This window comes from Salmo salar, chromosome 27 (genome assembly GCF_965601325.2).
Source record: "Salmo salar chromosome 27, fSalSal1, whole genome shotgun sequence".
Classification (NCBI taxonomy): Eukaryota; Metazoa; Chordata; class Actinopteri; order Salmoniformes; family Salmonidae; genus Salmo; species Salmo salar.
In genome coordinates, this window is record NC_138317.1 from 9,296,351 (window position 1) to 9,310,000 (window position 13,650).

General features: G+C 47.6%; 1 protein-coding gene across 1 annotated transcript in view; it reads left to right on the plus strand.

The window, feature by feature from the left end:
- The window catches only part of LOC106588469 (ephrin type-A receptor 7), a 187,048-nt gene that overhangs the window by 162,268 nt on the left and 11,130 nt on the right, over positions 1 to 13,650 (plus strand). The window contains exons 6-11 of the mRNA XM_014177541.3: positions 576 to 700; positions 3,519 to 3,741; positions 4,100 to 4,208; positions 9,344 to 9,399; positions 11,439 to 11,564; positions 11,869 to 12,054. Coding sequence (XP_014033016.2) covers positions 576 to 700; positions 3,519 to 3,741; positions 4,100 to 4,208; positions 9,344 to 9,399; positions 11,439 to 11,564; positions 11,869 to 12,054 — 825 coding nt within the window. The remainder of the gene's footprint in view (positions 1 to 575; positions 701 to 3,518; positions 3,742 to 4,099; positions 4,209 to 9,343; positions 9,400 to 11,438; positions 11,565 to 11,868; positions 12,055 to 13,650) is intronic.

Consider the following 13,650-nt stretch of genomic DNA (forward strand, 5'->3'; position numbering starts at 1 on the left):
AATGACAAAAGGCTTCAACCTTACTGGTCGTTGACTGACAATGAGCTGCACTTAAGTGTTCCTTTTGAGGTTTGAGTGTCAGCTAATTTTGCATTACCTCGTTAATGACCTCTTAATTATAGCTTGACGAGTCGGCGGAGCTTTCTGAGCATCAGTGGTAACAAGGGACGTTTTCCTGGTCGTGTGGTAAAGGAAGTATTTCTTATAGAATTGTCTTATAGAATGTGGAAATGTTTCTGTACACTGTTCATGGTCAGTGTTCATTCAATACATCTACTGGATATTATTGAGTCCGAAACAAAAGTTCTGACCAGGACTGAGTCTGATAGGGAGAGAACGTGTCCACCCACCCTCCAGCCATCAATGAATACTGTATGGAGCTCCGCTCAGCGCTAACATCATGTAACTTTTATGACCTGGATGAAGTCGTCCCAGAAAGAACTTTGATAAATACATTTCATTATTTCTTTTATTTTCTCCCTTTCACCCTCTTTCCCCCCCTCCCGCTGTCCTTTCCCCTTCTCTCTTTTTCTCACATGATTCCCTCTCTCTTTTGGCCGTCCTCCTCTCGATAGCGCCCTCTCTGGTGAGTGAGTTGCGTGCGGAGAAGATTGAGCAGCGCAGCCTCACCCTGATGTGGAGGGAGCCTAGCTACCCCAACAGCAGCAGCACCGAGTACGAGATCAAGTACTACGAAAAGGTAACTAAAGAAGCGTTTAACTCAGTCATTCCGTCATATACGGTCCGTTCCGCCACGTTTACAACTGTCAACTCCGTCACATTCGGTCAACTCCATCGCGTTACATTTCATCGCAAATCCGCTCTGTTACACCCGTCCACTCTGTCACATTCACTCTTTTAAAAAAAAAAAAATATATATATATATATATATATATATATATATATATATATATATATATATATACTGCTCAAAAAAATAAAGGGAACACTTAAACAACACAATGTAACTCCAAGTCCATCACACTTCTGTGAAATCAAACTGTCCACTTAGGAAGCAACAGTGATTGACAATAAATTTCACATGCTGTTGTGCAAATGGAATAGACAACAGGTGGAAATTATAGGCAATTAGCAAGACACTCCCAATAAAGGAGTGGTTCTGCAGGTGGTGACCACAGACCACTTCTCAGTTCCTATGCTTCCTGGCTGATGTTTTGGTCACTTTTGAATGCTGGCGGTGCTTTCACTCTAGTGGTAGCATGAGACGGAGTCTACAACCCACACAAGTGGCTCAGGTAGTGCAGCTCATCCAGGATGGCACATCAATGCGACCTGTGGCAAGAAGGTTTGCTGTGTCTGTCAGCGTAGTGTCCAGAGCATGGAGGCGCTACCAGGAGACAGGCCAGTACATCAGGAGACGTTGAGGAGGCCGTAGGATGGCAACAACCCAGCAGCAGGACCGCTACCTCCGCCTTTGTGCAAGGAGGAGCAGGAGGAGCACTGCCAGAGCCCTGCAAAATGACCTCCAGCAGGCCACAAATGTGCATGTGTCTGCTCAAACGGTCAGAAACAGACTCCATGAGGGTGGTATGAGGGCCCGACGTCCACAGGTGGGGGTTGTGCTTACAGCCCAACATCGTGCAGGACGTTTGGCATTTGCCAGAGAACACCAAGATTGGCAAATTCGCCACTGGCGCCCTGTGCTCTTCACAGATGAAAGCAGGTTCACACTGAGCACATGTGACAGACGTGACAGAGTCTGGAGACGCCGTGGAGAACGTTCTGCTGCCTGCAACATCCTCCAGCATGACCGGTTTGGCGGTGGGTCAGTCATGGTGTGGGGTGGCATTTCTTTGGGGGGCCGCACAGCCCTCCATGTGCTCGCCAGAGGTAGCCTGACTGCCATTAGGTACCGAGATGAGATCCTCAGACCCCTTGTGAGACCATAATGCTGGTGCGGTTGGCCCTGGGTTCCTCCTAATGCAAGACAATGCTAGACCTCATGTGGCTGGAGTGTGTCAGCAGTTCCTGCAAGAGGAAGGCATTGATGCTATGGACTGGCCCGCCCGTTCCCCAGACCTGAATCCAATTGAGCACATCTGGGACATCATGTCTCGCTCCATCCACCAACGCCACGTTGCACCACAGACTGTCCAGGAGTTGGCGGATGCTTTAGTCCAGGTCTGGGAGGAGATCCCTCAGGAGACCATTCGCCACCTCATCAGGAACATGCCCAGGCGTTGTAGGGAGGTCATACAGGCACGTGGAGGCCACACACACTACCGAGCCTCATTTTGACTTGTTTTAAGGACATTACATCAAAGTTGGATCAGCCTGTAGTGTGGTTTTCCACTTTAATTTTGAGTGTGACTCCAAATCCAGACCTCCATGGGTTGATAAATTGGATTTCCATTGATTATTTTTGTGTGATTTTTGTTGTCAGTATATTCAACTATGTAAAGAAAAAAGTATTTAATAAGATTATTTCATTCATTCAGATCTAGGATGTGTTATTTTAGTGTTCCCTTTATTTTTTTGAGCAGTGTATTTCCCACACTCAACTACTCCGTCGCACTCCCTCTCAACAATACTCTCAAATCGTCACTTGGCGCACTCCTTCTTTCAACACTTCTCTCTGTTTCCCTCGTCACATCCCACTTTTGGAGTGCTGTCCGTCCATCACGTTCATCTCTGTCAATGTCGCCTTTTTGCAGTCTCCACAGGGACACTCAGTACAACTGTCAATCTCTCTCTGTTCTCTCCATGCCATGTTTATTCATGGACAAGTATGACCGCGTTAAAGATCACGCACCTCCAAATCCTCATTACCGTGTGACGACAAGCAAACGGCACACACACACACACACACACACACACACACACACACACACACACACACACACATACACACACACACACACACACACCTAAACATTCATTCAGACACGCATGCAGATCCTAGGGTTTTGGCTACCTTTAAAGCTTTGGTGAGTTCTCTCCATATGTTGCTTTGATCCTGAAGGTTTTATACACGTCGTCTCACGGCCTTTAACCTTTAGAATCAAAGTCGTTTTGAATCACAGAAGTCTGCTTGTATTGTTTTACATATTGTCAGCCATACTAGTACGGCGCCCCTGGAGCAAATTAGGGTTAAGTGGCTTGCTCAAGGGCACATCGACAGATCTTTCACCTTGTCGGCTCGGGTATGCGAACCAGCGTCCTCTCGGTTACCAGCCCAACGCTCTCTGAGTGATCTTATGACAGAATCAACCAAGTGACGGGAAAGGGAACAGTCAAAATAGTTTCTTATAATATATAATAATATATGTCGTTGTATCCAAACGCCGTTTACATACGGGTGGTCCCCGGAATCAAACGCACTGTCCTGCCGTTGCGAGCGCCAACTGAGCTCCGGAGAACCACGTAAAATAAAAACACCGACGTGTTTTGCGACAGAGTATACCCGCTTGGTGCTCTCGTAGTTTTAACGTAGCAATGTTTCGACAAAACGTCTTTCAAACGTTCTTTCCTGCCACTCTCTCTCCTCCCTCCTTCAGGAACAGAAGGACAAGAGCTACTCAACGGTCAAGACGGCCGCCACCCGCATCAGCGTCAACAACCTCAAGCCTGGCACCACCTACGTCTTCCTCATCCGCCCTTTCTCCACCCCGGCCCCCTCCTCCCTCCTATCCGCCGCCGCCTCCTCCTCTTCCTCCTCCCCCTCTCCCATCGACTACGGAGGCTACAGCGCTCCCCTGGAGCTGCAGACACTTGGCGAACGTGAGTATGCCCATTTCTCCCTCATTTTCCTCGCTATCTCGTTCCATCGCCGCGAGGCAGCTTGGGATAGGGCCGTGTGGGCGTCTGGACAGCCCACACAATGAGGCCTCCTGTTTTCTAAAGACTGAGGTGTGTGTGTGTGTGTGGACGGGGGGGTACATGCAAGGCTCCAGGATTTAGAAATCAAGCTGTGAAATGTCTCTTCTTTTTGCTCTGTGATAGGGTGTCCCTTTATTGTCATCTGTGTGTGTGTTTCAGTGTGGGAGAGTTTGTGTGTTTGTGTCCGTTTATGTATGTGTGTGTATTCTCCCGTGTGCCTGCTCTTAAACAATATGTGTGTGTCCGTTCCAATCCACAGTGGCGCTGGCGTCCAGTGAGCAGAACCCAGTAATCATCATCGTGGTGGTGTCTGTGGCCGCCCTCATCATGCTGCTCTCTATGGGAGTGGGCCTGCTCCTCTGGAGAAGGTACACACACTCTCTCTCTCTCTCACACACACACACACACACACACACACACACACACACACACAGAGAGAGACAGACACAGAGAGAGACAGACACACACAGACACACACACACACACACACACACACAGAGAGAGACAGACACACACACACACACACACACACACACACAGAGAGAGACAGACACAGAGAGAGACAGACACACACAGACAGACAGACAATAGGCACGAATACACACACTCATACAGATACACACACACACAGACAATATGCACAAACACACACATACAGCACACGCACACACAGTAATACACACACAACACATGCACACAACACACACATTCAGATATACACAACGTGCACGCACACACACAAACAATTACATCTGAAGAAGGTATACCCATAATGGGCACGCACACAATAAGCACGCATACTCCTAAACACACACTCTCAGTCACGGCTCATGCCACTCCATCATAATCCTGATGACAATAATCCAATGACTAGAAGCACTCTGCCTCAAAGCATGTAATCACAATGAGAAGAGCTTTAATGCATGTTCAATCAGCTCAGCTCAGAGCCACTGTAATATAGAGCATTAGCAAGGCTCTTTAGATTGGCGATGCTGGGTCAGCCATGCTAAATGGTTGTATCGTTTCCAGGATTTAAATTAGACTCATCCTCTTTGGCTTGTGCTCTTACTTTGTCATTCAGCCATAGTTTTGTGTACATTATTTACAGTTGTCATGCAGAACAAATTCTTATTTACAATGACGGCCTAGGAACAGTGGGTTAACTGCCTTGTTCAGGGGCAGAACGACAGATTTGTACCTTGTCAGCTCGGGGATTCGATCCAGCAACCGTTCTGTTACTAGTCCAACGCTCTAACCACTAGGCTACACTGCCGCCCCATGTGTGACTGAGTAGTTACCAATGGTTACCAGAGTAGTAACTACACCACTTAAGGGCAACTTCATGTTGTTGCCAAGAAGTTTTGCCCAAAATGGCATTGTGTGCACAGAAGTTCTGTGTGTTTTATTCAGTTGAGTGGAGAGATGGAAGGTGGTTCTCTGCCATTTCAGCTCTGTGCACTTTGACATCTGTCTACGTCTATAGAAAACCCAACTCACACGCCCACACACACTCCCCCGCCCTCTCACACACTCCGTCACACATGCTCCAGCATGTTGGCATTCAGACTCCACACTCCCACGCAGACACACACAATTACACACACACACACACACAATTTTATATCACACACACCACACACACACACACACACACACACACACACACACACACACACACGAACGGCCACAATCAGATCTTACATTTGCGTTTGACCCATTTGGCCGACACTCTTGTATAGAGCCAATCACAGTCAGTGCATCTAATATGGAGGCATTTAGAATGTTAGTCTAAGATAGTAACATATACACACACACACTCTCTCTCTCTTTCCCTCACACACACAGCAGTGTACACACTCAGTCGCTGACTTATCACCCAGTATCTTTGTGTAAAAGAGATGTCCGACTATACAAACCCTCTATTTTCTTCAATTTTTCTCCTGCTCCACATTAATCTGGGAGATGGGATTAGATGGAGTGTGAAATAGCTTCCATTCATTCATTCACACCAACACAATACGCTGAGGAGGCACAGGAACTGTCAATCACACACACGCTTATTGCGCACACACTCGCCCATACACACTCGCGTACACACTCACCCATACACGCGCACACACACACAAGGATATGTTGCACACGCTGGCCAATTACACCTTCACACCGATGTGCTTTAAACGGCTTATGGACCCCACACACACTCGCTCAGATACATACTGTAACTTATTGACACATACACACGGACCCAATCCTGCGGACGCGCCCCCATGACCAGAATCCCTACCAGTTTGAACCAATTGTCCTTCACTGAGAATGGATCTATTCCAAAGTGCTCATCCCAGAATGCTTGCGAGGTTCATCAGCCTATGAGAATATGGCTATTAGCCGGCTCCTCTCATCCTCAGACACAGGCAGGTGGGTTGATGCCTCAATTACCATGCTTTCATGTTTGCAAATATGGCTGACCTCCGATATCACCGCAGGGCTACAATTACAGATGATCTGCTCACTGAGGAGGGGCGCGCGCACACACACGCACACACACCACACACCATACAGATTATCTCCACTTGAATGAAATGCCCCTGTCAGATCAGGCAGTTTGAAATTGTGTCTGGGGTCGGCTAGATGTGTTTTGCCTGGACGTTATATGGTACGTATATGAATCTCACCCATCTTTCCTGTCCCTCTTCCCCCCTTCCTCTTAGAGACCTCGTTACGAGTTACACGGACACATTACTGGAACACACACACACACACACGTAGTGTGAGAGGGAGACATTGTTATAAGCCATACACATACTGACACTGACGTACACAGTGATTGCCACACTGCATATAGAAAAGCACTTTCCGACTTTAGTTTACATGAACAGACAGATGCAACACACACACATTTCGTTCCTGCTTGACAGAGTTTGACAGTGCCAAGGTTACAGGGCAGCAGCAGCCCCTAATCTCTCCAGGAAGTTCAGGCTTGGCTGGTCAGAGCACTGATTGTTTACCCTCTGCTGCCTCCGGACAGACACTGTTGGTCACACGGTCAGCGGAGAGGGGGGATGGAGGGAGAGAAATAAATATAGTAGGATGGAAAGAAAGAACGGTGTAGGTGGAAAGCCATTGCGTAAGTGCGTGGACTATGACCCAATCATAGGAGGGGTGGATGAGACGGAAATAAAGAGAGAGAAAGAGGCTCAGTCCCTTGTCACACTTGTACACACCAGTGCTTTCCAATCAGTGTTCTCCTCCAATGGGCAGCAACCTACTCCATTTTGGATCTGCCCCCTGTGCTCCGCTACATTTCTTTCGATTTCCCCTTTTTGTTTTTCTCACTTCCTCCTTGTTCCCCTCACTCCCTCAGCCTAGCTCCCCTCGTTCTCTTTTATGTCCGTACATGTGAGGCTCTCTATGATCATCACAAGGTGAATCCCAATACTCTAAAATGGCCTCCTCTACAGAGTTTGACCCTTATGTTGGCAGACTACATAGCAGTCTAATGTGCTACTCACTGGAAGAGAAAAATGAGCTATTTTTGCCAATAAAATTAGTTTTCCAAACTCTTCGGTGTATCTAGGCTCTGGGTGAAAGCACCATGCATACCTTCTGGTTTACATCCAGGCTGTCCTATGACGTCCAACGGAAAGGAGAATTGGGGCACACCACCTGTCCTGTAGCCAATGAGGAGAGAGGTTGTGATTTAGCCCCGCCCCCCTGCCCTTCTTCTCTTCTACCCAGCAGTCTCTCGTCCAGCTCCTCCAACATAGCTCCTACTAGCGTGGTGCTGCTCTCCACCTCCTTCTCCACTCTTCCTCCTCCTCTTCCTCCTCTTTCTCCCTACACGCAGCTGTCAACCCCCAGGTACAGGCATGTCTGCACTCCTCCCCCCCCTCTCCTGCTCCTCCCTCTTTCCTTTCTTCCCTTGACCCTTTTTTTGGTAATATTCCTTTCTCCCTCATTCTTTTCCTGCCTGACCCGGTCCAACTCCACCGTCCCAGTCTAGACAGAGAGATGATGGAACAGTGAGTCCTCGCGTGTGTACTTTAATGTGTATGCTATGTTGATGTGTGTTGGGGTGCTAAACAGGGGTCATCTGGAAAAGAGACCTTGGTCTCGGCATTGACTCCCTGTCAAAATAAAGGTTCCATTCGGATCCGTCTGCCCATTTGGATTTCACAGATGACAATTGATGCGTTATGGTGGAGGGCTAGGTGGAGCTTACACGCTGTCCATGCTTTCAGACCTGTGAAAGCTGCAGGTATAGGGGCTAGGGGCTGAAATGGTACCAGGCTGTAGTATGCCCTTTGCGCTCTCTCTCTCTCTCTCTTTCTCATGCGCTCTCTCGCTGTCTCTCTCGCTCTCTCTCTCTCTCTCTCTCATCCTGCAGTTTAAGAGTCTGTGTGTGTCAGCCACCCCTCCAAACCTGTCTTTCCCATCGCACCGTGTGTGCATGCACTGGTGATATGGCTTGACGTGCGCATTAACACACATGAACAGACGCACGCATTAACAAGCACACACACGGCAGACAGCCAGACACACACGCACATACACGGACATGCATTTACACAGCAGACATACACACTAATGCACAGTTGCAATCACACAAAAACAATGACGTGCGCTCAAACTCCTCTTGTATATTGTACAGCACAGGCGGCTGGTGGCGCCTTAAATGGGGAGGATGGGCTCGTAGTAATGGCTGGAATGGTATCAAACATACCATTCCGTTCACTCCATTCCAGCCAGTATTATGAGACGTCCTCCCCTCACCAGCCTCCTGTGTTTATGATATGTTTATGCACATATTTGGCCTTTAGCTCCATTTGACCGTGTGCCTTTCTTTTGTTTCAAACTGGTTGTGAATTAGAGACCACTCAATCGCTGAATGCTCCTTCACTGTAATGAATGTCCCTGCTTCCGACTCGGACTCGAATTGTAGCACTTCATCAAGGCCTCTTGTCCTCATCTTAATTCCCATGTGCATGGTGGCCAAACAGAATGTCTGGCTCTGGCTGTCCCCATTCCGTTCTTAATGGTTCACTCTGGTGGCCTTAGGTCCTGAACTCTCTCTCTCTCCAGTTGGAAAGCTCCACCAATTAGACAGCCTCTCTGTACTACTACTTTAGGACCCTCTGTGGAGGCACAGGATGAGCTATGTGAGAGGAAGTGTGTACAGCTCATTAGAACAGGTGGAACAGTGTGTGTTATGGGTTGGGGGGGGGGGGGGGTATTTATGCAGAAGTGTGTGCGTGTGGAAATGTGCGAACTATGAAGGTACGCCCATGTGCAGGTTTGATTTCCACAGGAGATGCCCGGTTTCACAAGTGAATTTTGTCCAGCCAGTTCCACTGAACAACAGGGGGGCTCGATCAATGATCCAAGTTCCAATTCACTGATGTCCAGAAACCTATTGTCCTCATTCTAAGAGGAATTGAAGACTTATATCATGTATTTTTTATATAGCTAGTGATGTTTTCTATCTCTGTTTGTTCCCTCTCTGCAGACAGTGTAGATACAGCAAGGCCAGTCAAGAGGGAGACGAAGAACTCTACTTCCAATGTGAGTAACTGTGGCGACACACACACTCCCTCTCTCTCTCTCTCTCTCTGTGTGTGTGTGTGTGTGTGTGACTGAGAGATTACTTGTGAAGTATTAACTTGTGCATGGCCATTAATACTTAATTCCATGTGCGTGCTTAGGATACACTGAGCACACTGTTACAGTCCGTTGGATGGTGTGTGAGGCGGAATGTGATGGAGAGAGATTTAAATGAATAGGGAGGGAGAGATGGAGGGAGGGAGGAGGATGAGAGGGGGGATGGGGACAAGGGAATTGATAGCTGGAACAAAGACAACGAAGGAGAAATAAGGATACGGAGTGGGCCAGCCAGATGATTTGCCGTCCCCTGACCAGGAAGGATTTAAATGTTTCCCATGTCTGTTTTTACACCAACCATTTTGAAGGGCTTTGTTTCACCGATTGTGGGCTGTTTCACATTTTTCCGGGGGGGGGGGGTGTGTGTGTGTGTGTGTGTGTGTGTGTGTGTGTGTGTGTGTGTGTGTGTGTGTGTGTGTGTGTGTGTGTGTGTGTGTGTGTGTGTGTACGCTTGGTGAGTAATGAGCTGCAGCCATGTGGCGGGGAATGAAATCTGCTCAAACAAGGACACGCCAGCAGCTGACGAGCTTACACACACTCACACACTTTCTCTGAGACGTGCACAAATGCGGACAGACATCTGCGCACACTTAAAGCGTGTAAACACAGACACACACACACACAAGCATACACATACACACTTCCCCCGCCTCCCCGTTGATAACGCTACTTATTCAATCTCTGGGGTGCCCCTGTATAATGCTGCCCACAGTTAGTCTGTGCTGTGTGAATGACATGAAGCCGTTTCCTCCCCCTTTGGTGGGTCTACGTACATCTCTTTGTGTGTGTGTGCGTGTATTTCTTGCGCAGTCATGCAGTCTTAAGAGCCATTCATTTCCCCTCAATCGCTTGTGGCAAAGACACGGTTAACCGTGAAACAAATCAGCCACACAAAAAGCCCAAGCAGAGAGAGAAGGAGCGAGAGCAGAATGAATCAAGACTGGTGCTGGCCTACTTTAAATAAAAGTAATAACTCCTCCACTTAGCTATTGTTTTGTGTGGTTAAGAAACCCACTGCTCGGGAAAAAGAGGGTCTTCGATCCTTCCACTCAACACAGGCCAGCTGGAATGGAGAAGCTTTCATTTGCTCTGCAATCAGGTGTGTGTGTGTGTGTGTGTGTGTGTGTGTGTGTGTGTGTGTGTGTGTGTGTGTGTGTGTGTGTGTGTGTGTGTGTGTGTGTGTGTGTGTGTGTGTGTGTGTGTGTGTGTGTGTGTGTGTGTGTGTGTGTGTGTGTGTGTGTGATCAATAAGCCGTTATGAGACAGTGAGTCGAGACCTGGTCGATTTAGAGTTGTAATCACATTTCAGAACCAGTCTGGCCCCAAAGGCTTCTGGGATGGCCCGGAACATTCACAATGGAGTACAGGTTAAAAGGCAAGAGTTCACAGGACAGACATTTAGTGTGAGTTCACAGATACTTGTGGGATAGGAACTGAATATCACCTCCTTTGATGCAGAGAGAGTTTTTAGGTTGCTTTTTGTGAAATAAACTCTCCTAACAAAGTGACACACTCAAAGGTTTTTACCTCAGCATTTCCTGCCAATTATTCCCGACCCTAGTTTCTAGTGAAGATGATTAGCTTTTTTTCTCAACAGTTCTGAAGTCTAAGAGACAAAGCCTATGAGCTGAGCTACTCTGTCTCGAGGAAATGTGCGATGCTCAAATAAGACATTCAGTTAGTGATGTGGTTGATTCTCTTTTTCCTTTCCTTTTTTCAAATAGTTCAATGGCTGATAAAAGGGCGACGAGACAAACAATGTATTCAAATGTTAAAACACCACCTGTACGTTAGTTGTCAAATGAAAGACTACACTACGGATTCCCACTCGTGTCGTGATCTATTTTGCGTGCCTTACTAGTGTTGAACACGGATTTGTGATTCTGTGGTGTTGCAGGTAGATTGTGCAGGTTGTAATATTATGTGACTGTCTGTGTCCCACAGTTAAGATCCCGACCCGGAGGACCTACATAGACCCAGAGACATGTGAGGACCTGGTGCAGGCTGTCCTCGCCTTTGCCAAAGAGCTAGACAACTCCAGCATCAAAATAGAGAGAATCGTGCACACAGGTACTGAGACAGTGCTTTGGCTTTCATATACTCTCATATTCATCTTTCTTTGTGCTTCTGTCTTTTTCTTTGCCAATTTTCACTCCTCCCTGTTTGCCCTGTCTTTGTCTCCTTTTCTGTCTCTCCCCCTGCTCTTTCTCTCTCTCGCTCTCTCCTCCGCTCTCTCTCTCCTCCTCTCTCTCTTTCCTCCGCTCACTCTCTCTCTCCTCCTCTCTCTCTCTCTCACACTCACTCACCCCCAACTCTCTCTGGTAAACCAGTACTGTAGTCCACGATCTAACCCTCTCTGTGTCTCCACCTGCAGGTGACTTTGGGGAGGTGTGTCGTGGCTGTCTCAAGCTGCCCAGTAAGCGGGAGCTTCCGGTGGCCATCAAGGCGCTGAGGGCCGGCTGCTCAGAGAAACAGAGGCGCTCCTTCCTCAGCGAGGCAGGGATACTGGGACAGTTTGACCACTCCAACATTGTCCGTCTGGAGGGGGTCATCACCAGCGGTGAGCAAGTTACCTAAATCACAAACGAACCCCTGGCCCCTACGCACTTACAGTGCATTTGGAAAGTATTCAGACCCCTTCCCCTTTTCCACATTTTGACACATTACAGCCTTATTCGAAGATTTATGAAATTTCGAAAACAGGTTTTTAGAAATGTTTGCAAATGTATTAAAAATAAAAAACATATCTTTATTAACATTAGTATTTGGGCCCTTTGCTATTAGACTCAAAATTGAGCTCAGGTGCATCCTGTTTCCGTTGATCATCCTTGAGATGTTTCTACAACTTGATTGGAGTCCACCTGTGGTAAATTCAATTGATTGGACATGATTTGGAAAGGCACACACCTGCCTATATAAGGTCCCACAGTTGACAGTGCATGTCAGAGCAAAGACCAAGCCATGAGGTTGAAAGAATTGTCCGTAGAGCTCCGAGACAGGATTGTATCGAGGCGCAGATCTGGGAAATGGTACCAAAACATTTCTGCAGCATTGAAGGTCCCCAAAAACACAGTGGCCTCCATCATTCTTAAATCAAAGAAGTTTAGAACCACCAAGACTCTTCCTAGAGCTGGCCACCCGGACAAACTGAGCAATTGGGGGAGAAGGGCCTTGGTCAGGGAGGTGACCAAGAACCTGATGGTCACTCTGACAGAGCTCCAGAGTTCCTCTGTGGAGATGGGACAACCTTCCAGAAGGACAACCATCTCTGCAGCACTCCACCAATAAGGCCTTTATGGTAGAGTGTCCAGACAGAAGCCACTCCTCAGTATAAGGCACACAACAGCCCACTTGGAGTTTTCCAAAAGGAACCTAAAGGACTCACAGACCATGAGAAACAAGATTCTCTGGTTTGATGAAACCAAGATTGAACTCCTTGGCCTGAATGCCAAGTGTCGCGTCTGGCGGAAACCTGGCACCATCACTACAGTGAGGTATGGTGGTGGCAGCATCATGCTGTGGGGTGAAGGTTCACCTTCCAACAGGACAAGCACACAGCCAAGACAACGCAGGAGTGGCTTTGGGACAAGTCTCTGAATGTCCTGGAGTGGCCGAGCCAGAGCCCGGACTTGAACCCGATCAAACATCTCTGGAGAGACCTGAAAATAGCTGTGCAGCGACGCTCCCCATCCAACCTGACAGAACTTGAGAGGATCTGCAGAGAAGAATGGGAGAAACTCCCCAAATACAGGTGTGCCAAGCTTGTAGCGTCATACCCAAGAAGACTCAAGGACGTAATCACTGCCAAAGGTGCTTCAATAAAGTACTGAGTAAAGCGTCTGAATACTTATGTAGATTTGATATTTGTTTTTTATATTTAATAAATTTGCTAAAATAAAATTGTTTTTACTTTGTCATTATGTGGTATTGTGTGTAGATTGATGAGGGGGGAAAAACGATTGAATCCATTTTAGAATAAGGCTGTAACGTAACAAAGTGGAAAAAGTCCACCTAGCTCCTATTTACTGTGCTTTATAGGGGGTGCCTTTCTGACAAACTAAAAAGATCTCCTCCGCCACAAAACAGAATGCACAAACCCCATACGATTAACTATGTGACACAGACAGCCGTTGAGGTCCATCAAGGGAAGGGAGGA